Below are 23,229 nucleotides of genomic sequence, written 5' to 3'. Positions count from 1 at the left end.
GACTGGCCAACAAAATGGCAGATTAAATTCAATGTTGATAAATGCAAAGTAATGCACTTATGAAAACATAATCCCAACTAGATACATAAAAAGATGGTGTCTAAATTGGCTGTTACCACTCAAGAAAGAGATCTTGGAGTCGTTGTGAATAATTCTCCGAAAACAGCCACTCAATGTGCGCAGCAGTCAAAAAAGAGAACAGAATGCTGGGAAACATTAATAAAGGGATAGATAATAAGACAGAAAATATCATATTGCCTCTATATAAATCCATGGTATGCCCACATCTTGAATACTGTGTGCAGATGTGGTCACCCCATCTCAAAAAACTGATTGGTTCAGAAAAGGGCAATGAAAATTATTATGGATATGGAACGGCTGCCGTATGAGGAGAGATTAATAAGACTTGGACTTTTCAGGTTGGAAAAGAGATGACTAAGGGGGGACATGATTGAGGTCTATAAAATCATGAATGGTGTGGAAAAAGTAAGTAAGGAAGTGTTATTTACTCCTTCTCATAACACACGAACTAGAGGTCACCAAATGAAATTAATAGGCAGCAGGTTTAAAACAAACAAAAGGAAGTTTTTCTTCACACAACGCACAGTCAACCTGTGGAATTCTTTGCCAGAGAATGTTATGAAGGCCAAGACTATAACAGGGTTCAAAAAAGAACTAGATAAATTCATGGAGGATAGGTCTATCAATGGCTATTAGCCAGGATGGGCAGGGATGGTGTCCCTAGCCTCTGTTTGCCAGAAGCTGGGAATGGGTGACAGGGAATGGATCACTTGATGATTACCTGTTCTGTTCATTCCCTCTGGGACACCTGGCATTGGCCACTGTCAGAAGACAAGATACTAGGCTAGATGAACCTTTGGTCTCACCCAGTATGGCCGTTCTTATGTTCAATATTAGGACCAAAACCTGATCATCATTCGAACCCAAATATCGGCCTAATTTGCCAATTCCCTACTCAGCACTTTAGATTAGAAAAAAAAAGTTGCTCTTCTTTTAAATGGGTCGGAGAGAAAGAGGAAAGCATAAGCATAACATTTCAAATCATCATCACCATCATGTAACATGGCACCTTTCATCCAAAGCTCTACAAATACTATATGCACAGCATCACTGAGATGCAGCTACTTCTGGTGTGAAAGGCATAGTCAGGTGGACAACAGAACTTCAGCATGCTGTATAACAGGGGTCAGCAACCTGTCAGAAGTGGTGTGCCGAGTCTTCATTTATTCACTCTAATTTAAGGTTTTGCGTGCCAGTAATACATTTTAACATTTTTAGAAGGTCTCTTTCTATAAGTCTATAATATATAACTAAACTATTGTTGTATGTAAAGTAAATAAGGTTTTTAAAATGTTTTAGAAGCTTCATTTAAAATTAAATTAAAATGCAGAGCCCCCAGACCGGTGGCCAGAACCCAAGCAGTGTGAGTTCCACTGAAAATCATCTCGCGTGCTGCCTTTGGCACACGTGCCATAGGTTGCCTACCCCTGCTGTATAATAATGGAGGAAGAGGGAACTTTGATCAAAGACATCAGGACAAATTCTACCCTTTCAACAAGTGTCACAGAAACTTTAATACCCATGCAAAGTGCACAGGACCCCAATTAGTACAATCTCATGCAAAACAACTTCAGGTGTATGTGTGTAACATGAAGGGGCGGGGGGATGTAGCTCCCTTTGATGGACACCCAGACAGCCAGTTAGCTGTAAAATCCCTCTTGGTCTGTTCTCTGTTTGCAGGAAGCGGATGAGAGACTCAAGGAAGCTTGGATGCTGGCACGGAGCAACCCACCGCCGCTCAGCTCTTCTAATAGGTCCAGGTTTGTTATAGAAGGAGGACTCTTATACAAGGACACCCTTTCTGGTAGCACAAGGAGGACTGGCATCCTCAGAGACAGTTGGTAGTTCCAACTAAGTATAGGGAAAAAGCACTTGAGCTCAGCCCATGATCACCGTAGTGGCCATGCTGGGGTGAACAAGACCAAGGACCATTTGGGGAAATCATTCCACTGGGAGGGAATGGGCAAGGACGTTTCAACCTATGTCCGGTTTTGTGAGGTGTGCCAGAGGGTGGGAAAGCCCCAAGACCAACTCAAGGCCCCCTCCAGCCACTCCTCATCATTGAGGTTCCATTTCAGCATGTAGCTGTGGATATTTTGGGTCCTTTCCCTAAGAAGATACCCAGAGGAAAGCTGTACATACTGACTTTCATGGATTTTGCCACCCGATGGCCAGAAGTAGTAGCTCTAAGCAACACCAGGGCTAAAAGCGTGAGCAAGGCATTGGCAGACATTTTTGCCAGGGCAGGTTGGCCCTCCGACATCCTTACAGATTCGGGAACTAACTTCCTGGCAGGGACCATGAAACATCTTTGGGAAGCTCATGGGGTAAACCACTTGGTTGCCACCCTTATCACCATCAAACAAATGGCCTAGTGGGAAAGTTTAATGGGACTTTGGGGGCCATGATATGTAAATTTGTGAATGAGCACTCCAATGATTGGGACCTAGTGTTGCAGCAGTTGCTCTTCGCCTACAGGGCTGTACCGCATCCCCATTTGGGATTTTTACCTTTTGAACTTGTTTATGGCCATGAAGTTAAGGGGCCATTACTGTTGGTAAAGCAAGCAGAGAACAGACCAAGAGGGACTTTACAGCTAACTGGCTGGCTGGGTGTCCATCAAAGGGAGCCACTCCCACCTCCCTTCATGTATCACAATATGTGATAGTTTTATAGCTCAGTCAGTCTCTCTCTATTTCTGTGTCCCTTGATAAGGAAAAGAAAGACTGAAAAGAACCAACAGAAACCCATCAAAAATGTTACTAAAATCTACAAGCGAAAGCATCTGTGTCATAAACAATTGTTAAAAACACAGAATTTGTGAACACAATTTAAGTGTACAAAATTTCTTTTACCTCTGGAACCCCATCCATCCTTGTTAGCAGAGTAATTACGATCTCCCTTTCACCAGGCTTAAATTCCAGAATTCCTGTGTTTCCATAGAACTCATTGCTGTCTCTAGGCTCTACAGTGTAGCGCAGAAACTGTTTGACAAGTGTCCCCTTGGAGCGGACAATTTGTAGTTCAACAGACTCCCCTTCCTTTAAAAAGAGAATGAAGATCAAACAGTTTCCCAGTACTCAAATATACTCTTAAGGTCAGGTGTCTACCATAAAAACTTACTTTTATAGTGTAGGGTCCTCTGGAAGAGGAAGAAAATTCAAATACTCCCCCAGGATCATCATTTTCCACAATGATCAGTTCACAACTCGTAAACCCAGATTTAAGGATCTCATTTTCCACACTGACCCTGAGAAAGGAATATAAGAGCTATTTTGAAATGGCAGTATTGTTTGGAAAACAAATACAGTACTATGCAAAGTATATAAATGTATCAGAGCCATGGTAAACTCTGATGGGTTTGTTTTGCGTGTCTCAACCATGAAAGAGTATCAATAATTAACTGCAATGGTTAACTGCATTGATTAAACAAAGAAATCACAACAATTATATGAGAATGTTTTCATGTATTTGTTTTTGGTTTTTTGTTTTGGTTTGGTTTTTATATTTGGGTATTTTTGTTTGTTTTGGGGTTTTTTGCTTCTAAAATACCTTCACTTTTTGTTGAGTGTATTGTGTCTGGTTGGTCTGAATTTAACAAGGTGACGTGCCCAGAACATTCAGAGAAAGAAATGAAAATACATTTGTACAGATAAATATTTAAAAGATCAGATTTAGTGCTATGTTGTACTTTATTCCATGTGTAATAAACATCACCAAGATAGCCATACTTAATTTAGTAGTCACACGTTTGGGACCCTACCCCGCTCTCATTAAAGTTAATACCAGTTTTGCCATTGACGTCAAAGGGAGTAGGACTGGACTCTTGATATTATGAATGTGATTCTCCCCTATGGCTTACCACTGGTTGGTGCAGGATGTGTGGGGTGGTATCAGGGAGATAGCCATGGACCCAGTAGGAGTTTGTGCTTCTTCTTAGCAGCTATAACTTTTGTCATGGGTGAAAGATCTTTTATGGCCCCTACCCCAGTGCAGCACAGGCACAGGGTAGCATTGCTCTGCCATGCCCACTTCTGACATACCTCCTATTCCAAGACAGGTGGTGACTGATGCATGATGGTAACTGGCACGCTTGTGCCAGCAGAGTGTTCCCTGTGATGGGAGATTTCTCTGTTGGCAATTTGTGACCACTTTGCACTTTATTAGTGGCACAAACAGGCCAGATCTGATTACAGAATCCAGTCTTACATAATTAAGTAAAAACAGAGGAGTTCGTGGTTATATATATATTTTTAATAAGAGCTAATGGAAGAGTTGGTCCATGAAGTGCAAAGAAACCAAAGGAAGAATTATGCTTCCACATGTGATTCTGACCTCTTCAGTTACAAACATTACCTCTCCTCTAATAAATCAATCATCCTGTCTCCACTGAGCTTTCTTGTACTTTTCCCCCCTCACATCAGACTTTTTACAGGTGACACTTTAAGCTTGATGGCATAAAAGACACCAGAGAAGCTAGCATTGAAGGAAGCCCTTTTGAATTTGGATAATATATAGGTCCATATACTTTCACATAATTGGATCCTTTCAGATTATTTGTTTCCAATGAAAATTAGGATCTATGTACAGCACATGATTGTCTGCATTTGTTCTACATCTTACCCACCCTTGATCTGCATTTCACAGAAAAATAAGAAAATAAACCTTCACTTGGGACCAAAATTTATCAAATGTTTGGAATTTACTGAATCACAAATTCCCAAAGCCAATTCTGGAAATCACTAAAGAATAATGCTCCTGGTTCCTGATTATTACCTATCACAGCCCATCCTAAACAAGAGAGACAGGACAGAATATAAGATGAAAACCGGCAACGAGGCCTTCATTATTTAACAGGTGTCACTTGTTTATGTTGGTTAACTATGAAAATTATTGATGTGTCAGTGGAAGAAGTTGTACTACAAAATATATGCAGATTATTTAAAGAAGAAAATAACTCTGCTCATAAGTTATTTTAGGGTATTTATAGAACACTTTTTTTTGGTCAATTGTAGTCAGTTCAGTGATTTAACTGAGGCAAGCTGTACTTGTGGCGATTTTAAACAACTAATCCACTGTTTCATCAAATACTCAAACATCAAACGCTGAGCCATGCATTCATAACATCTATCCTTCACAGACCCTAAATAAAGAAGCATTTTCAAGCTGGCACCCCATGTCACCAAACAAAACTGCAAAGAAAACATGCATTGCCTGAGGAGATGTAGAAGGTACGCTTCTTCAGAGAGAAAGAAATGATAAAGAAGACAGAGCCTTGTCCAACCCAACCGCTTTCAAAACAAAGTGTTGATTCACTGTAGACAAAGACGCAGCTCGCTGCACTTACCCAAAGTACACGACAAACCTTTCTGTCTCTACCCTGTCAATACAGAGAGAAAGAAAGGGGGAGAGGGATAAAAGTGCCATTTGCCAGAATTTCAATAATACCAATCTTAGAAGAGAAGGATAAAAAAAACTAAAGCTTTTTTTTTTTCCTTTTCCAATAGCTAATAATGTTCACTTTATGGGAACACTACTTGCTTGGCACTTCCCTGTTGACAAATGCCAGCAAGAGGTTCAGCAGTTTCCACTTAGGAGAGATGACCCCATGACCAATCAGCATGTCAAGACCCATTCAAGGCATTCCTTACCAAGCCCTCCCCCAAGAGCTCGATGGCTGCCAAGCACTGTACATGCTCACAAACCGCAGCAGCTGAGTAAATTGTATTCAGCTCTGTTTGTAATTACTTTGTGCCTTTAATTAGACAAAAAAAAACTTTATTCTCAGGTCTACATGCCTGTAGAATCTGTTTTTTCATCAGTCTGCCAAAATGACTATATTGGCAGATAAACATAGGGAGAGTTTGAATGAGAACACATAAAAACCCCTGCTCAACAGGAAGTTACATGAAATCTCATTTATGACAATCTTTTGATTAATCAAAGTACAAAAGTACAATATATGAAAAAAGTATTTTCTAATCTCTTAATTCCTTCAATTTTAGTCACACATTTGTAACCAAATTATAATGATTAGCCCAGAACAGAGTGGAACTGAGGTTGAGTATGTCTCTGCTTGGCAATTTTTAACACCATATTTTTACTATGTGTTAATGGCCCCATCTTTTTATATATCATCATGCATCACAATGGTACAAACAGGCGACAGTTAGGCTTAAAGGGTGAAATCCTACTGAAGTCAATGGGGAGTTTTGCTATTAACTTCAGGGAGACCAGGATTTGCTCCTTCCTTCACAAATATACTGCAAAAGTGTTTCAGAACCAAGTATTAATATAATGAAAATACTAGGAAAAATATTCAAGTTTGCTAAACCAAAAAAGTTAATTAACTTTTAATCTGAACAAATATAACCCACATACTTAGAAATGGCATTGTAACATCAATAGCCAAGCTGTTGGTAGTATATAAACACAGGACACAAAGGAGACATCCTGACTACCAGGTAGGTTTTTAATATTATGTTCAAGCTTTTGTTAGGATTTAAATTATAATAATTTCTTAATGAGTGAATGGTCAAGCCAGACACAATATCCCTTTCAGCTGCATGGAGTTACATTGAATGAATCCACATATAACTGAGACAACATCTCTAAGAAGATGGACTGAGGAAGCTTGTCAGCATCTAGTAACAAGTTGTAATGAACTATATGGCTAACAGCATAAAATTTGAAGAGGGCAACTACAATGAAAGAGGCAAAGAATACCATGAGGCTTACAACCTGAAATAAAAAACTGGGTGTTCTTACAAATTAATATCAGAGAGGTTGCTTCTGCTCCCATTGAAGTCAAAGAGAGGTTTGCCATCAACTTCAATCAAAGCAAGACTGGGTCCTTTTAAAAAAAATACATGCACTGTATCCAGGCTAATGAGGATAATAGAGCTGCTTTGACATGATGTATTTTCCAAGATTTATTTGTATACTTTTTCTGAAAAAATAAACACCTATGAAAAAAATAAAATATTAAATAGAAACAATGAGGATTAGATTTCATAACTTCTGCTCACACAGAGCACTGAAGTAAATGGGATCACTCACAGAGTAAGTATGCTGGTCCTGAATCTATACAACCTGTGTTATGCTGATATTAAAAGAATTATCAAATACATTAGTCACTAAGAGACTAAAAAAAAGAAATTAGTGTTGTGAATTTGAAATTTAGATCCAAACATTCACATTAGAGAACTCATGTGGCTTTACTTTTATGATATATTTTCTTGGGAAAATGAGCCTGATCCTGCTAATTTTCATTTTCTAGTACTGCATATTAATGAATATACTTTACTGATTTAGGCCCCAATTCTGCAAACTTGTGTGTGTGTGCTTAATTTTAATCACAAAAGTAGTCCTTTTGATTCAATGGGACTGTTCACTTGTAGCAGTGAACTAGGGACCTAATCCAGAACAGCAAATGCCATGCCTATGCCCAGGCATATGCCTGTAACAGCCTGTTTCCTTCCGCTGTCTGGTGCGCATTGAGAATTTACATTATCGAAGCAGATATTCCAACTGCTGCAGTGAGTTGCACATGACCTTAGTCCTTCCCTATTCCCTATGCATATTGGGCCGAATCCTCAACTGCTCTTGAGCAGTTCTAAGGAAACCTGGGGGTGGAACAAAGGTTGCTTTTTATTATCTGATCATGGTGACAAACACTGATTTATTCCCTGATGCGCAGATTCGTTTTACACTTCACCTACTGTGCCCATAGCTAAAGGCATACACTGGTAGCACTGTATTGATGCCTATGTCAGAACATATTGATACAGATGTCAAAGATTTTAGTTTTGTTTTCTCCAAGCAAAAGTTATGGGGAAAAAGGCTGTCAATCTTAAAATTTCACTATAAAATGCTTGATTATTAGGAAGATCACATCTGATCTGATCTCATTTAAGTTTGTAACAGAAACCATCAGAGGAGTGAAGTTCTGGAACAGCCTCCCAAGGGGAGCACTGGGGGCAAAAATACTAAGTAGCTTCAAGACTGAACTTGATAAATTTATGGAGGGGATGGTATGATGAGACTGCCTACAACGGCGTGTAGCCATCTGCGACTGCTAGTAGCAAATATCTCCAATGGCCAGTGATGGAACACTGGATGGGGAGGGCTCTGAGTAACTACAGAGAATTATTTCCTGGTGTCTGTCTGTTGGGTGTAGCTGAAATGCTCCGGGTCGAACTGACCACCATATTTGGGGTCAGGAAGAAATTTTCCCCAGGTCATATTGACAGAGGATTTTGGGGGGATTTTGCCTTCCTCTGCAGCATAGGGCCTGGGTCACTTGCAGGTTTAAACTAGCATTAAATGGTGGATTCTCTGTAACTTGAAATCTTTAAATCACAATTTGAGGACAATTAATTCAGCCAGAGGTTATGGGTCTATTACAGTAGTGGATGGGCGAGGGTCTGTGCTTGCAATGTGCAGGACGTCAGACTAGACAATCAAGATGGTGCCTTCTCACCTTAATATCTATAAGTCTATGAGAAAAAGTATAAGATGCTTCCTTCTTGAAAACCAAATATGCAATCTCTGATACTTTTGTAACAAACAGACTTCTAAAAAATATTGTCCCCTAAATGCCTTACAGTTTACACCAGATTCACAAGGTTTCTTGCACATTCTTTTCAATTAGCTGGTATTGAACACTGTCAGAAAGGATGTTGGACTAAATGGACCTTGGATTTGATCCAATATGGAAATTTCTATGTATTTATAAACTATTTCCATTTTAAATTTTAAAAAAAACTAACGGAGAAACTTAACATAGTTGAGGTTCAAAGATTTTGAATAGCAAATAAGACTTTCAGCAAAAACATGAGTTCCATGCTTTGAAATCTGCCTGGAAAACAGAACTGTCAGTGAATTTGTTTAATTTTTCATTAAAACCATGCTTCATTAAACACATTTAGTTCAGAGCTAGGGATTCAGGCAAGGTAAACTTCAAATTGCTATGGAATGTTGTTTGATTACTCTGCTTCCTAGATTGGTATTCAATGCTCATCCCTCTTTAATTTTTGGGGGGATTATCCACTGATTTAATTAGTGCCAAGGCCTAGCTTTAAAGAAAAGTATTAAAGTAGGATTTGCCACAGTACAAATTCCACTGAGTTTCTCATCAGAGGGGATACCTCTGCCTAGGGTTTAATCCAAAAATATATTTGATTCTCTGCAGATTATTTTAGTTTTCACTTATTTTTCTATTAATGACAGATTAAATTCAGTGTTGTTGTCTTGAATGGTAATCAAAATTAGCAGTAGCAGTCAGAATTAGCACTCACTCCAATATTCTATTCCTTCTTTTCAAGAAGTCTGATAAATCTCTGAAGACAAAACCAGCTAAATTTTTACAGTGAAAGTTAGGTAGTTTAACATGAAAAGTTTTTGAACAATACACATCCCTGTATTAGAACACCAGCTCTCTTGGAAGAGAAGTTGAAAGCATAGTGAAGCCAAAACATTGAGTAAGGAGAAAATATTATAGTATGTGCTGGTGTTTCTTTGAACCTCAGTGCAGAGGGCATCTCGCAACATATAAGCCACAACTGAGCACTGCAATTAAGGAACTTAATCAGCCTGAATTTCCACCATTGACTAATTTCTACTGCACTGAAAATCATCAGACACTTCACACTGAAAGGTCACAAACTTACATTCTGTAACTGCAATGTTTAAACCTCTTCCTTATAACTCTGAATGTAAACATTTTCTGAATATATTTACAGCCAGATTCGTAGCAGATGTAAATTGAGATAGCTCCACCGAAGTCAATGGAACTATGGAGATTTATACCAGCTGAAGATCTGGGCCGTTGTACATCCACAACCTTGTTCTAGTTTCCCAAATTACATCAGATATGATTTCAAAAATATGTGTGAACAAATACTCTAAGCACTCTAGGACTTCTATTTTCCATCTGTAGTTGGCAAGAAGACAAGGGTCTTTTCTTCCTCATGTAGCTCTCACCACAGTGATCTGGAGTTATTTATGTTTTGGTCTGGATTCTGGCTGAATTACTGCCTGGCACTCAACATGAGGCTACACTCAAAATAACCCACTCAGAATCTTCACCAGATGCAGTATATGGTTGCCTCCTCATCAATCAGTTCTCTTAAGGTGCACAATATAACAGTCCTTCATAATTTGTATTGGCCTCCAATTTGTTTCTGGATTAAATTTGGGGTGTTATTTTTTTCCTATGAAGTGACTGCTTCATGTATGGCTTCCTACAATATTGTCCCAATATTGTCTCTTCCGAACTGTGGTAGTTACAATCAGCTGAAATGGGTAAACTAGCAGTGCCACACTTTAAACAATAAGGGCCTGGAGGAAAGGTTCTCACAGAGAAGGATCCCCAACGCTGAAGCTGAATTCTGCCCCACTTGATTTCACAGAGCCCAGAATTGTTTAACTCAGGGAATATAGTCAGGCCTACCTATTAACTGAGGCTTCTCCTGAAGGGTGATGGTTTTCAACAGAGAACAGGAGAGCAAGGAGAGGGAAAATGTATTTTTGATGGCTTGAGAGTTTCTTTGTAAATATGGACGTAGTTAAATCTTTAATGTTTTGTAAAAATGTAACCTGAATAGAGTTAGACACATTAACTAAATTTCAATAAGTAATCTTCATTAGAGCTCATATTATAACAGCATATTTTATCTATGGTGTTACTAAATGCATGTTTGTGTGTGTGGGTATAGATATATAGATTTACTAAAGCTACCATAGCCCACACATTTGATTTTCACCTTGATTGATGCTGCAGTATATAGTACAGCACAAACACTTATCCAGCATGCAGTCTCTTTGTGTTGATTCTAATTCATTACTGCTGAGAGGTGCTGGGTTGCCAGCCCTGGAAACTGAAGTCTTCTGTTCCCCACAAAATAGAAACCATGCAGACAGCAGCAGTGCAAGCTTTCACACATCACCCTGCCATTATCCTTTGCCTGTGATTTGGAAGAGCCATTTCTAACAGAGAGAGGTGGTCTCCATGTTCATTCCATTCTTGGCTTCGGCTAGCACTAGAACTGCCAAATTTCAGCACAGGCCTGGAGGAGATTAACTCGCTGCTAGACAGAGACTGTATAGGCCCACAGAAAAATTTGGATTTTGTCTCCTGCTTGGTTTCCTCTGCTTCTTCACCTTTGACCTTGCCAACAGCAGCTTGGGAAATCTGCTTAGTGTTGGCACACACTTTACCCCATCACTGTCCAGATCAATACTCCCTGCTGCCCCTGAAATGCATAGCCACAGCAGAAGAATGGTCATATTTGTTAAACTGCATAGTGCCCTATTCAAGTCCTCATTGTGGCCATAATTTTCAAGTCACAATGTGTATGGGGAGGAGGGGGGATTGATCAGAGTGATTGGAGGGAGGGAATAGACTTGTAGCATGTAACACATTGCTGAAAGGATTGGGGAAGTCCTTGTGTGCTGTCTCTGGCTTCTATCAATTTTATCTGTTTCTTCTTCCTCCCCTGTGCTTCCTCCTCATCCTCCGTTGATTTTCTTCACCCTATCTTGCTACATCATTTCCCCAAATCCTTAGTTGCTTCTTCTGTCCTCACTCTCCCGCAGTCTCTGCCCAGAATTTCTGCTGGCAGGTAACCTCCTTTTCCTCAGGAACCATACAAACATAAAAATAGTTCTGATGTAATTTTTAAAAAAATTCTGTAAATTTGTGTTTTATTTGTTGCTCTTCAAATTCTTTTTTGGCTTGTCTAATTATACTTTTACACTTGACTTGCCAGAATTTATGTTCCTTCCTATTTTCCTCAATAGGATCTGACTTCCACTTTTTAAGGGATGTCTTTTTGTCTCTAACCACCTCTTTTACTCTGTTGAATAGCTGTGGTAGCACTTTTTAGTCTTTTACTGGGTTTTTTTATTATTATTTTTATTTGGGGTATACATATAGTTTGAGCTTCCATTACAGTGTTTTTAGAAAATTTCCATGCAGCTTGCAGGCATTTAATTCTTGACTGTTCCTTTTAATTTCCATTTAACTAGCCTCCTCACTTTTGTGTAGTTCCCCTTTTTGAAGTTAAATGCTACTGTAGTGAATTCCTTTTGTATTTTCATCCCTACAATTATATTAAATTTAATTATACTATGGTTGCTATTACTGAGCAGTTCAGCTTCACTGACCTCTGTGCACCACTTATGACTAAACCAGTCCCATCTAGAGCCACCCACAGAAAGAAAAGCAGAGAAGCGAGGGAAATATTCCTCCTGTATTTGTCTCTTCAGTGGGTCTATGTCTTTTATGTAATCCGTAGTCAATGGAGAACACAAGGAGCTCTCACAGAAGCATCCAGCAAAGTTTCTGCAAGGCAGGCCCAACATTGATTTATTTTGTGATGAAGTAGCATATGATAAACTGTCTTCCTGAATGCTGACCTTGTACAGATCAGTAGGAACTTGAGGTTCTGGTGTTTCTCTTCACCTGTTGTATGCTTGTGTGAAATGATTGCATTTGATTGTTCAGCTTTCTGGGAGCTAGTGTGCATTCCTTGCAAGTGTTTCTTCCAGATAAGACACCGATTGGGGAGGGCAAATGTTGGGTGCTAGCTGCAGCTGTCATTGATGAAGATCTCGGGTACCAGATGCCCAGTGTACAGCAAATATGCTCATCTGTTGTGCTGAAAGGAGGGGCACAGCTGGAAAGTTCTGCCCCAGACTACTGGGAGGTGGAGTAGGAAATGGGAGGCATTAGATATATGTTTAGGAGCAGGGAAGGGGGTGTAAACCATGTTCTGAGGTGGTGCTAAGAGCTGGAATGGGCTAGTCTGTCTAGTGAATTCTGCACTAACTGAAGCATGCATGCATGTGGCAGCAAGATGCATTACAGTGTGGAGGTTCAAAGGCATGGAGAACTGTTCATCAGTGAAGAGAGATTACAAGCTCCAAACCAGATGATTGTGGAAAAAGGAACTCCAGGCCACTGCTGTCACCTGAAAACCCATGAGCTGTGATGGAGTTAGTCAAATACCCAAGAATGAGAACTATCATAAAAGAGAGTGACCACATATCTTCAATGGGAGCAGCAAACATAACCCCCATCAAGGAAAATAGAATTATGTGGACGGTAGCAAGTATTGTATGATTTACAATTCTAACTTCTTTGTGTTAGCTCACAGAGTGTTGACCTCCAGTGGAAATCATCATTAAGAGCTAGAACCAAAAGTTTCATGAACTGTGAAACTGTTCATGCTACATGTCTATAGCACTTCTGGATACCTTGGCATTTTTAGAAGTGGATTAGTACATGCATATTTTCACAGAAATATAATGAGAGATCAGAGTTGAAATGTGAACTTAGTAGTCTAACAAGGTCTTCAAAACCATATTTCTGCCATAGCAAATATGAAATCAACTCATTAGATAGCAAGGAGAACATACATTCCCATGTTACCCTCCAGGGAAAACAGAAACCATCCACAACACTGGTCTAGGGTACACTATTCCATCAGGCTTCTCCCAACACACTGCATGAATTGTGTGATAGTAATCCGATACTGTTCACTACATATGAAATGAAAGGTATTTCATTTGCTCTTTATAGTATTTGGATGCAATACCTGTCCAAGGTTAATGTCACAGTTTCATTCATTTCAGGGATATCATCGGCTTTGACAGTAATGTTGATGGTAATGTCACTTTGTCCAGATAAAAACAAAACAGAGCCATTAAAAGGACTTAGATCATCATATGTTACTGCTTTTGGATTGAGGCCAGAAGGTTTCAAACTCCAAAACACAGTGGCTTGTCCATCAGTCCCATCTCGATGCAGAGCAATGGAAACCTAGAAAACAACATGGCAATCTGTGACTTTAAAACCAGCAGATTAATTTTTTTTTAAAAATCAACTGCACCCTAACAAACTGCTAAAGGGACAGTGTGCATGTTGGTATGGACAGGCTGATTCTCCTTTCACTTACATCAGTGAATATCAGAATTAACACCATGGAAATCAATGGAGTTACATCAATGAAATACTGTGAAAATGTGCATTTCATGTATTCATTTGACTCATTTATACAATCATATATGTTTAGATTAATAAAAAGATAAAACAAGATGTTTACAACTTAATTCATATGACAATTTAGTAAGAAGCCACAAGTGTAATAAGCTTTGTGTGACTGAATTGCCAATGCTCATCTCTTCAAGAAGAGAAATTGGTTTTAAAGATAATTACCACATATTTAGTTTCATTATTTTAGCACCATCTCATCAACTAATTGTTTAAACTAATTATCAGAGTTTTAATTGGAGCTTGAAAAAGACAGCCTGCCAACAAAGCTGTCCAAATTCAGGAACCGTGGGAAGACTGGCATTGAGATAATGGTGAAAGAAAATGAGAGTGTGCAAAAAAAATAGTATTTCCTGATTGATATTAGAATACACAGAAGAGTCTTAGTGCACTTGAAAATGATTCTTTTGGGCTCACAAACTTTATATTTTTAATGTTTGGAAAATACTGTGCCTGGGTGGCAAAATGACATGTTTCATTTATCAGTGGGTCAACTGAATAACTAGCATAATCATGTCCATGAGGTTGATAGTTCTCGCTCTCTCATTTGGGAACATTTTAAAAATCCCTGAAAAGTGCACTTTACTGGCTCAAACAGGTCATCAGAGTAATTATGTAATCTTGTGACAAAATGATGAGCAGTGGTAAATACACACGCCACTTTTCCCCTCAATTTCCTCTCTCTCTGCCATTCTCAAAAACCAGTAACATGTTTGCAGCATTCACAAGATAGTTGGTATGTATAACTGCATCTTTATTTCAAGCATTCATTTCTAGCTTCTTATCTTAGACCTTGATCCTGCAAACACTTGCACATGTGCTTTATTTTAAGCCAGTGAGTAGTTCCATTGTTTTCAATGGACTACTAAGATCTTCAGATCAAAGTTTGTGGGACAGCATAGGAAATTAACTGCTCTGTAGATAGATAAAGAACTCAAGCTCCAGGATTGTAAGCCTTCCACCTAATAAGTTAAATTTAAGGGGGAAAAACAATAAAATAATAAAAGGTAGTGATTCTCAGTATTTCTTGATTATTTTTCACATTTACAGTAATGTTAAAACTTCAGGGATTTAATGCTAGTCTTTGAAAGCTAAATGGGAAGAAATGTTTTTAATTGCACATTTATAAGCTGATCAGAGATATAGGTACAGACTTTGAAAGCAACCAGGATTTATTTTCTGCACTTTTTATATTCAGTTCAAAATGAAAAAGTTCTATCTACTGTGTTTGGAGCCTTTAATGCCTATCATTGAAGCAGACACTTTATCCTTTTAGCCAGAGGACATTTTTTTAAAAGATAACAAAATATCTGTAGAACTTTGTGACAGTTGTTTAGAGCTGGGATCCCCCTTCCTAGCCCAGGGCTCCTTTCAATGAACCCTAGGATCGGGGTCTTGCTAACCCTTTAAGTATGGCCAGCAGGCTGAATGTGTCTTGAACTTTTAAATGGGTAGCTTTTCTAACATGGCTTTAAAACAGGCTTTGGCAGGGTGAGGGTTAAAACCCAACTCCAAACAGTTTGCTTCTGCATTTTGCTAACAAGGATATGAAGATGGCAAGGTGTTTGCCAGGAAAACAAAAGGCAGAGTTCAGGTGGACTGCTCAACCTTAACTTTAGAAACGTTCTGATTTTGGAGTGCTTGATTTCTCAGTCTTCACATTGAATTAATGCTAGTATTTTACATGGAAGACATTTTAGTCATTATATTCAAAAATGTTGTAAATATTTTCCCCTTCTGTTCTCAATATTTTACATGTAACAAACTTAGAGATGGAAACCAACCAAAATCTTGAACTTGAACACACTCAAGCTTTTGGGAAATTAATATCCTGATCCACAGCTCAAGCCCATCCCTGATTATAATAAATGTTGCATTAGGAAAAGGTTAGTCCATTTATATGGTTACCTCAAACAAGACACAACTAAGGCAAATTTGATCCCTGCCTCTCCAATTCTGAGTTCCTATGTGTGGGTCTAACTAACTTTTCCTCTTAGTGGTCAGGACCCTCAATCATGGATCTGTATCAGTATATTTTGTTTAGTGTGACTATATGAAAGATTAACCCGTGGCGGATGTGTTTATAGATATCACTGGCCAAATTCACCTCTGCTATAATGCCATTAAAGTCTTAGATAATTTTAGCTTTTATGAAAAAAAACCTGTTCTTTTCCTAACGTGGTTTTTATTTTTAAGATGGGAAATGTTTTATATCAGGTGTGATTTACAGAAAGGTTTCTTTCCCATTAATTTTAGAAAGGCTACACTAAGTAAAACAGATTAAACTTCCTCCAAATAACTTGCAATAGTGAAGGACAATATGAAAAAGGCTTACTTACCATGGTAGCAGAGGAGTCCTCTGGCTCATGAAGAATAATTGGAAGATTACTAGTAAAACCAATTTCCCCATTTGCAATGTCAGGAGTAATCCTCAGGGAAATATTTCGAATCTCACCTAGTCTAGGACTTATAGATGGGATTGGAGGAATGATATTTACCAGCTCAACTCTTTCCATCTACAAAACAAAAACAAAAAAAAACAAAAAAACCCACCAAATTCTTTAATATCAAATGGGCACAACTCTGTTTTTTCTAAGTGAGAAATATGTGGCAATATATTGTCATTTTGTATCTTTAGCAATATCCTTGCTATTTTTCTCTTATTCTTTCATTTGTATTTTATGTTATGTGAACTGTAAGTCTCCTTCCTGTGGTACAAGGCTGAAAATACATGTCTTGAAGAGAAGGAGAGGGCTCCATCAGATATCTAGGTGTCTCAAGTCAAACCTTGTTCATGTTAAATACACTGGTCTGAAATTACTGGGGAGTGACAAAGTACTCAGTGGAGAGGGGTTGGGAAGCATGTCCACTCTCATAGATAAAGCCCCCATGGCTGGCCAAGGGGCACCAACTTCTGAAGAATTTTCCCTGCAAAGTAAGAGGTTCTAGTGGAGTAAAGACATCACAGTGGCTCCTTTCCCAACATATTTTCTGAATATCGATATATGGGATGTGATATGAGGAAAGAGGTGTGGCTAAAACTCAGCTGTCCCCCAGTTGCTGTAATAGCCTCGTGGAGCTGGTGCAGGCTAGAGCAGCCTTCACTATATATCAATATGAAGGAAAGTCAGTTGTGACATTTGTTGAGCAAGGAAGAAAATTTATGGCCATGTGGTGGAGAGAGACATGAACAAAAATTCCTTTTCGGACACGAGAGAGTAAACTTTCAGGGATCTATTTTTCAAAATCTTAAGCATTCAAATAGTGAACTCAAATGGACATTAGCATGTGTAAATACACATACAACTGCAGAAATTGTGCAGATAAATTAGTCATCCAATTAGGCTTTCATTTTTGTAGGCTGAAAGACATGAGTGCATTTTTTAAAAGCATGCCCTTATTGGCTTCTCTCTCTTTTATTTTCTCCATTGTCAATGCCTTTCATTAAATAAACCTTCCTTGTGGAAATATCAAGGACTTCTCTAATGAGTGTTGGGGGGAAATACTGACAGGAAATACTGTCAAACAGGCATGATCTTCTGTCTATCACTGAAGCAAGTATAGAGGGCACTATATGTGACCCTTCTTAACTGATGTTATAAAGACTTGGAAGTATATGTGCCAACTTCAGGGTATCTAAGCAAACTGATGTAGAAACATCTTGAGCTGTGTCTTCAAAAAGAAAAAGAGCCACTCTTCCTCCTAGAGTCATGAATCTATGAAATCATTGAAGCTGTACCAATTTACACCAGTAGAGATTTTTGGCCTGGAAATATTTTTAAAAGTACTCTATTTATTGAGAAATATATAGCTAAAATATAAGCCACACTTTTCCTTTCCACATATTTGTATTCACTTATGTATTCATTTATAATGACCAACAGGCAATGGAACTTCATTTTTTTGTATTTGCTTTTGAACATTCAAAAATATCTAGTGGCACCCTACTTATGGATTAATTCAGAGTTAAAATATAATCAAACCTTAGTTTATAAAACATTCCTCTCTTTTCCTATTATTTTAATCATGTCTATGCAGATTCATTAGTGAGACAACCAGAACTGAATACGGTATTCCAGGGAAGGTTATGGCCATTACCCTGTAATATTTCATCATAACATTTTCTGTATTGTTCAGTTTTCCATAGGACATGATGCCATTTTGTTTTCCATATTTCCCCTAATCCATCCAATCATATTTATTTTGTATTTAAATTCCAACTTCCAATCCATGGGAAATTTCTCATTAAAAAAAAATATCATTCAGATTTGTAATGAAAAGTCAGACGTGTGAAATTTCCCATGGAACAGATATTTTTGAAAAAAATCCATTTGAGAACAAACTGGAATTTTTCAAAAATTTGCAGCAGTGGCTCTCCATGTGGCTGGCTGCCAGAGAGCCAGGCTGGTTGGGAGCCTGAGAGCGCCAGCAGCTGGCCAGGAGCACTAGGAAGGAGATGGGAAGCCCTGGCTCTCTGGCAACTAGCCCAGGCAGGCTGCAGGGGAGCCAGGGAGGCCAGGAATTCAGGGAAGCAAGCAGGTAGGCTGGCAGAAAACTAGGCAGGGTGCCTGCCCCTTAGTCTCTGTCAAAAGTTTTGACATAAATGGACAGATTTCTGCAGAACATTTCAATTCCATCAACTCAGCATCTTTTCAATGGAAAGTTTTTCCACTGGGAATTTTCAACAAGCTGCAATTACCACTCTTGCAATCACTATTGTATTAAGCTGTAATTAATACTATAAACTAATTCTGCATTCGAGCCTCTACTCCATCCTCATCAACATTTTTACAGCCATTTTTACCACCACCAATTACTTGTTCCAAAGATAAGAACTATAGTCAATATATGATTTTATAAAGAAAGTACCCCCCAACACTCTTCCTTTTTCCCACCAGTTGTCTCAAAAATAGCCATTCACCAAATCCCATTTATTACTATCTTATTTTATTATTTTCCAGGAGTTATTGGGGGAGGCATGGAGGAAGAACAAGTGAGTAGTAAAATATTTACTTTATTTTACATAGTAGCTGAGCTAGTATTTAGTTGTCACGGCTGTTATCACTGGATGTCTTAAGCATCTGTGCTTGGCCTGACTGAATCACTCAAAGAATTATTCAATACTTTGGGATCCTTTGAATTTGGGAAAGCCCATTAGTCTTCCTTAACATGCCAAAAGTTGTATCTCTGACTACAGTAGGTCATTTAATTGGGTATGTCACTGAAAAATTTTCAGCTCACTTCTCTGAGTCTTCTAGCCATTCTTTAGCTTCATTCAAGCTTCATTTCCTCCTCTTCTTCCCTCTCCCCATTCTTGAGTTACTCATCTATTGTGTACAGTACAAGCTCTGTAATCTTCTCATTCTAACCATGCTCCCTGAGCTTATAGCCCTTCAAGTTGTGAATGAGATTGTCTTTGTGACAAATAGTGCTGTTTTCCAAATGAGTTTTTAAATGAATTGTCCACTATAGGAGGCCCCTCTTGTTTTATTTATCTAAACACAAAGATCCTTCTGCTTCATAGAGAATGTACAGCACTCAAGTCTGGGATCTAAAGTTTGAAAAGCTGTGCAGTGTACACAGGATCACTGACCATGAGGAATTCTACAATATCTATCCTACACTAGTTAGTTTGTTTGTTTTTTACATCCCACACTTTTACTGCATTTCAATACCTCTTAAAATCTCCTTTGTATTTAAGTGTGGTAGATTAATGTGTTTCACATCTGCAGCAGATATAGCAGACGAAACTGTTCTAGGGCTCCAGGAGGGATATCAAAGTTTAAATTAAAAGAATGGCACATGGTCATCATGGCTATCAGCAGTGCAGCTAGTCAGAAAATGTCTCCCTTTCCGCAATGAAAATGTTGATGAAAATGCAAAAAAAAATGTTTATTGTGAAGTATTCATGGGAAATTTCAAACTTCTTGGCAAAAAAATAAATCAAAAACTGAAAAAAATTGTCCAAAACCTAAAAAAAAAATCAGCCCGAAACATTCATCTGAAAACCCAATAGAAACATGGCTGAAACCTAAAACTTTTTTATTCAGAAATGCTGCTGTGCTGTCTCAAAGAAGTTGTAGTTTGGATGCCTCATGCCCCAGTTCTCTTCTATGGCTCCCTGGCTGGACTACATCTCTCATGATGCACCACAGTCTCCCTTCTTGGTGAGCCATCGTGGTGCATCATGGGTAGTCTGGCTGGGGACCTTGGCCCAATGAGGCCATAAGGCATCCAAACTACAACTCCCATGAGTCACCATGCCAGCATTTCTGAATCAAAAACATTCTGGCATTGCAGGTGAAATTTTTTGTTTTCAGATGTTCTGTCAAAAAATAATTTAGATGGAAAATTTTCGACCTGCTCTAATCAGCAATGAAAGAAGTTGCCTGCTTCCAGAAACAAAATTAGAAAGAAGAAAAAATAAAGGGCAGGAGACAACGTGGAAAGAAAACTGGAAGAAAACTACAAAGCTAAATTCACAAGCAAGTCCAATGTGGTGTATGTTTCACCAGTTTAGACTCCCTTAGATTCATACAGGCTTACTGACATTTAACTTACATTCCCTTACTTATCCTCTTTGGATTTGGCTTGCTGAGTTTAGTTTAGTCTAAAGGAATGTAAATTGGTGTTTGTCACATGCCAAGGGTATGGAAGAGAAGACTGTATCTTGAAAAGTAACAAAAGTAGACCACTCCCCCATTCCGGTGTGCTTTTACAACAGCTTTTCATACTGAACAGTTTTGTCTCACTATATTACTATAGTTACTATATGTTCCCCCTTTCTCTTTATTGTATCCCTCTGTCTTCTCTTGTTTTATACTTATATTGTAAGCTCCTCAGGGCAAGGACTGTCTTTTTTGTTAGTTGTTCATACAGCACTTCGCAAAATTGGCTGTTGGTCCGCGACCGGGGCCCCTATGCCCTACCTCAGTACAAAGAGTAATTCTTATACCTTCTCCTGGCTCCTCGACAGATAAGTTATATCAACTTAGCCTTCCACACACTTCCCTAGAATAATCAGTATTCACACTCCAGTAAGTAGGTGTATCTCCTACAACCTTACATCAGACATCAGCATGTCTGACTTTGGCTCACAGTATTGACTTAGGGCCTGACTGATGAGCTAAACTGGATCTCTTGCAAGAGTGTAGACTAAGAGCCAGATCTAAGGTCCACTGAAGTCAGTGGGAACCTTTCATTTGAATTCAATGGGCTTTAGATCAGGCCCTAAATGCAAAAAATGAAGAAGAAGCAACAAATATCATTCTTGTAACACTGTCATGAAAATTTACCACCCCAGACACAAAACCTACTCAACCGTCCTTTTGTATAATGATGATGATGATGATAAAAAAAACTTAAATATATTTTAGTCATCTCTTTAAAAGTCTTATTGCCCTGGAGTGAAGGAAGAGCAGTAAATTTTGAAACAATTAATTTATTCTATGTTGCTGAATTCTACAGTTAATTCATTTATTATGTTATAATAGAGGGCTTACAGAAAAGACGTGTGCTAGTAAAATAATTATTTAAGAACAGGGTTCTACGAGATATATTTGTTGAAAAAACCTCTTCACACCTGAGAAAGGTTTCCAGCTACGTACAGTATCAGTAATTCTCAGTGCATACAAAAGTAAGGAACTACTGGTTAACACTGTACCCTTGTTTTTTGAAAAGCAGTTGATAAATATTTTAACACATGAAGTACCTGTATGAGGAAATGGGCACCATTTTGAAGAAATGCATCATTTCTTATTGGTAGATTTAAGATGTCCTGGCGTTTCCCTTCTGGAAAGATGAGGATGCCTCTTCCTGAAACATTTAGGATGCCTTCTTTTGCTTGCTCAAGATCCACAGTTCCAGCAGGAACGTACAGGACAATATAAACCAACCTTATAACTCCAACTGTTCCTCTTTGTCTTGCAAAACTCAAGGACAAAAAACGTCCTGTTGGGTTGCTTTCAATTCTCTGGTTCTCCAAAGGGTAAAACTCCATTAGGCCATAAATATCATCACTGTCCTGAATGTAGAACAAAAGCTCCAAGAATAGAAAAATATCCTTAGTATTCTATGTCACCATTAGCACACACCATACAGTATTATTCATTCTTCTATTGGTGGTTGCTATGATTGTTACCATGGGATTTTCTGCACCCATTTTTCTGTGAATGTGTAGTGTTCATGAAAGAGGCCTGAAGTCTCCTTTGTACAGAACATGTATAATGGTAGCTGTGTGAACTTACTCACAGTGCACCATCAACATGTGTCAAGTATGACTCAATGAGTCCAACCTGCAGATTATTATTACAGCCATATAGAGCCATTTTACAATCGAGTAGGGTCTCTGGGGGCTACTGCAATACAAATAATTTTGTTCCATGGTTTAAGTACAAATCCTTAGCCTTTCTAAATGATCAGTTTTATCTAAATTATAAAGTCTTTTTACTTCCCTGCCCCCTTCTCCGAAAGACAACATAAAATCAGACTTACCTCAGCAGGTTCACTCACTTCTGCACCCCCCTGTATTGTATCAGCTAGAATTCTAAGCAGATAGGGCTCTGCCTCTTCAGGGAAATCATCACTGATAATGTTCAGAGGAAGTGATGCCAACATCTGCCCTTGAGCAAAATGTAACACCCCTGAGGCAGGAGTGATGTCTGCAGTCACGGGTGAAGGATCACTGCTATTACGAGTTATAATCCAAGTAACTGAAACATTTCCATGTGTTCCACCATTTCTTGCAACTGTAATTCCTTCAAACCTATGGTTGTGAAGAAAAGTAAACATACACTGGCTTTTCCTAAACATGAAATGTTTTTCTTAGTTATCCATCCTCTGAATGCTGTAGGCTTACACACTATTTGTCCTCTTTCAAAGGGCTTGATTCGGATCTCTCTTAACTGGTTTATAGTAGTATAACTCCACTGACCTCAGTGGAATTAGTCTTGATTTAATTGGTTCACATGAGATCAGAGTCCGACACTACGGTTTGGTCTGATTGATAGTTTGGAAAATGCCATCATAACTTAGATTCAGACTTTTCTAAAAACACAAAGAGTGTTTATTAATGAACCATATATAATATGGTG

General features: G+C 38.5%; 1 protein-coding gene across 1 annotated transcript in view; it reads right to left on the bottom strand.

The window, feature by feature from the left end:
• Window positions 1-23,229, bottom strand: part of ADGRV1 (adhesion G protein-coupled receptor V1) — a 421,267-nt gene that overhangs the window by 370,531 nt on the left and 27,507 nt on the right. The window contains exons 8-14 of the mRNA XM_045021061.1: window positions 22,631-22,901; window positions 21,849-22,178; window positions 16,477-16,653; window positions 13,683-13,906; window positions 5,429-5,461; window positions 3,205-3,331; window positions 2,937-3,122 (exon numbers count right to left, since the gene is read on the bottom strand). Of these exons, the coding sequence (XP_044876996.1) occupies window positions 2,937-3,122; window positions 3,205-3,331; window positions 5,429-5,461; window positions 13,683-13,906; window positions 16,477-16,653; window positions 21,849-22,178; window positions 22,631-22,901 (1,348 nt within the window). The remainder of the gene's footprint in view (window positions 1-2,936; window positions 3,123-3,204; window positions 3,332-5,428; window positions 5,462-13,682; window positions 13,907-16,476; window positions 16,654-21,848; window positions 22,179-22,630; window positions 22,902-23,229) is intronic.

The sequence above is a fragment of the Mauremys mutica genome, chromosome 6 (genome assembly GCF_020497125.1).
Source record: "Mauremys mutica isolate MM-2020 ecotype Southern chromosome 6, ASM2049712v1, whole genome shotgun sequence".
NCBI lineage: Eukaryota > Metazoa > Chordata > Testudines > Geoemydidae > Mauremys > Mauremys mutica.
The sequence above is the reverse complement of the archived record's forward strand: the minus strand, read 5'-3'. Positions and strand labels throughout refer to the sequence as shown.